This window comes from Fonticula alba, assembly GCF_000388065.1.
Source record: "Fonticula alba strain ATCC 38817 unplaced genomic scaffold supercont2.6, whole genome shotgun sequence".
NCBI lineage: Eukaryota > Rotosphaerida > Fonticulaceae > Fonticula > Fonticula alba.
The window spans coordinates 1,878,162-1,880,799 of NW_009242976.1; the positions used below are offsets into that span (position 1 = coordinate 1,878,162).

General features: G+C 63.4%; 1 protein-coding gene across 1 annotated transcript in view; it reads left to right on the forward strand.

Annotated features, from left to right (window-relative positions):
- The window catches only part of H696_04067 (hypothetical protein), a 9,028-nt gene extending 7,470 nt beyond the window's left edge, over positions 1-1,558 (forward strand). Inside the window, exons 10-13 of the mRNA XM_009497942.1 lie at positions 213-431; positions 580-671; positions 792-967; positions 1,134-1,558. Of these exons, the coding sequence (XP_009496217.1) occupies positions 213-431; positions 580-671; positions 792-967; positions 1,134-1,281 (635 nt within the window). The 3' untranslated portion in view covers positions 1,282-1,558. The remainder of the gene's footprint in view (positions 1-212; positions 432-579; positions 672-791; positions 968-1,133) is intronic.
- The last annotated feature ends 1,080 nt before the right edge of the window (positions 1,559-2,638 follow it).

Consider the following 2,638-nt stretch of genomic DNA (forward strand, 5'->3'; position numbering starts at 1 on the left):
CCCCCCCCCCCCCCCCCCCCCCCCTTCCACGGGGATCCCTTCTTCGCAGCCAGGCGGGATACCGGTGCCCGGGCCCAGGGTCTCGTGTCTCCGGGCCGATGTTCCTGTTCATGATTTCCCCTGTTCTCGCCCTTGCTCGCTCGTTCTCTCTCTTTTCTCGCACACACACACTGCCTGCCACTCACACGGCTCTTCGTGGCGACGGCCCTCAGTTGCCATGGACGTCGTCTTCAACGACTACACCAAGCGCATGGCCTCGCTGCTCTCGCGCATCTCGCCTCTTGGCCGCTCGCTGGTCGAGGAGATCGTCGACTCGATGGAGATCACCGCCGTCCGGGCCCTTCAGGTCCGGGCCCTCTTCGACTATGCGTCCACTTGGTCCGAAGGAAACACCGGCCGCCGGAAGGCCTGGCTGTCGGAGGCCGAGGCTGGTGCGTCTTTCTGGGATGCCCCCACATCTTTTGCATGGCCTTCCCCCTTTTTTCTTTTGCTTCCCTCTGCCTCGCGCATGATGGGGGGGGGGGGGGTGGGATGCACGCATAGCTATTCCTTTCTGACCATGGACCTTCCCTGGCTTAGCCATGGAGGTTGCCAAGACCGTTCTCAACATCCGCCAAGGGCAATACCGCACGCCGCTCGAGCGCATTGCCGGCTGGCGCCGCAACCCAACCGTGCGTGGTCCCTCGGCCCTCGCGCCGCGTCCCTTGTCCCTCGGGCTTCGGCTTTCCTAACATCTGGCTGCGGGGCCTCCCTCCCTCTCTCGCTCTCTCTCTCTCTCTCCCTCCCACCAGGTTTACCTCAACACCTACCTGTGGCCGGCCAAGTCCATGATCTACTTCTGGCGCGATTACGACCAGGCGCGGTATCTTTCGCACGACGTCACCTCCCCGTGCTACATGAACTACATCAACCCCATCGTTGTGGCCTTCGGCGAGGGAGATCTTCACGATCTTTTGGTCAAGCTCCGGTACGTGCTTGGGCATGCTGCCTGTGTGGTGTCCGAAGGACGCCCTCGCCCGCCGATGCATGGGCGCCGTGCTGACTTTGGCCCTTCTCCCGTGACCCTCTCGCCTCTCGTGGGCCCACCCGCGCCCGCCTCGTCCGCGCTTTGCCCGCCGCCTGATGCGTCACAGTAAGTTGGCCGATCGCAAGGACCCGGGCAACCACTACTGGCTGGATTGCGCGACGGCTCCGCTGAAGGAGCCTACCTACCCGCTGCCGGTGTCCGGGGCGTACACTCGCTGGAGTGACTTCTTCTTCCGCGAGGCTGACGCCGCTTAAGAAGGCGGGTGTCACTCCCTGTGGCCTTTCTTTCCCCCGTCGGCCTGCGCCTCTCTGGGGCTCAATGCACCACCATCTGGCCTATGCAAGTGGTGGACCCCTCCTCAGGGGGGAGGAGAATGAAGGAGGGGGTGCCGAGGGGACATTCCGCTCCCCCCTCCCTACACCAGCTACCACACATACAGGAAGTTTACTGTCCGCATTGGTACCACAACAGAATGTAGCTCTCCCCCGAAAAAGAAGAGGAGCAAGGCCGTGATCGAGGAGGGGAAACAAAGGTCGGTGTGTGGGTGAGAGGAAGAGAGAGACGGGGGGAAAGGGAGAAAGGGAGAGAGGGGGAGAGAGAGAGAGACAGGGAGAGGGAGAGAGAGAGAGGGAGAGAGAGAGAAAGGGAGAGGGAGAGAGAGAGAGAGAGGGAGAGAGAAGAAAGATATGTTCACTTGCACAGCTGGCACTGCGATTCTCGGTTTGCTGCGCTCAACACTTGGCGGGCGGATCGTTCGGAAAGGGTTTGAGATCGGCTGCTTGCCGGAGGGGCGGCACAGCAGGGGGAGGGAGCAAGCACAAGAAGACGCGGCGCAGCGCTGCTGAAGTTCAATTATTTCGGCAAGAAAAGGGGGAGTGTTTGAGGTCACAACCAAAGCATACCACGTAGGTCGTGGTAAGCTCTTTCTCAATAAACCTCAGTTGATCTACCATGACCAAAAGAACCACACCCATCCAGTGGGAATATGGAAGGGTGCGGTCAGTGGCCTGGATTGCGAATAATATGCCACGGCCCGGCGCCGGAGCGAGAGCGCCACACACCCCGGGCCCTCTTATAGGGGCCCTTTTTCCCGGCATCCCGGAAGCAAGACCCACCGGGAAGAGAGCGCGACGCTCAGTCAAATGGCGTTACTCATTAACTGGGCGGCGGGATTTTCGGCATCCCCCTCGCGCGAGGATACGGGATTTTGACGTCGCCGGAGGCCCCTTTCTCGGGGGGCACCGCCCGCGCCCCGAACCGCGTCGGCCGCCTGCCGTCCGGGCGCGGGCGAGCGTCCGGGTGCGCGCCCGACCCCTGCCACCTTGCCCTCGCCCCGCGCCGGCGCGCCGGTGCCCGAGCTTCTCTCTCTCCTTCTCCCCGGGTGGGCCCGGCCGAACGCACACGCATCCATGCCGGGGGGGGGGGGGGGGACAGCACGAAATGGTGTGGACGGCCTGCTCTTCTCCGGAGACCTGGTCGCTGGCGGGGTGCGGGATACTCGGCTGCACACACACACACACACACACACACGGACGCGCCTCGCGCCAGCCTCGCAGGCCAGGAGAAGGGAGAGTGGGACCCGGCCGGGAGTTTAGATTCCCAGCGCCGCCG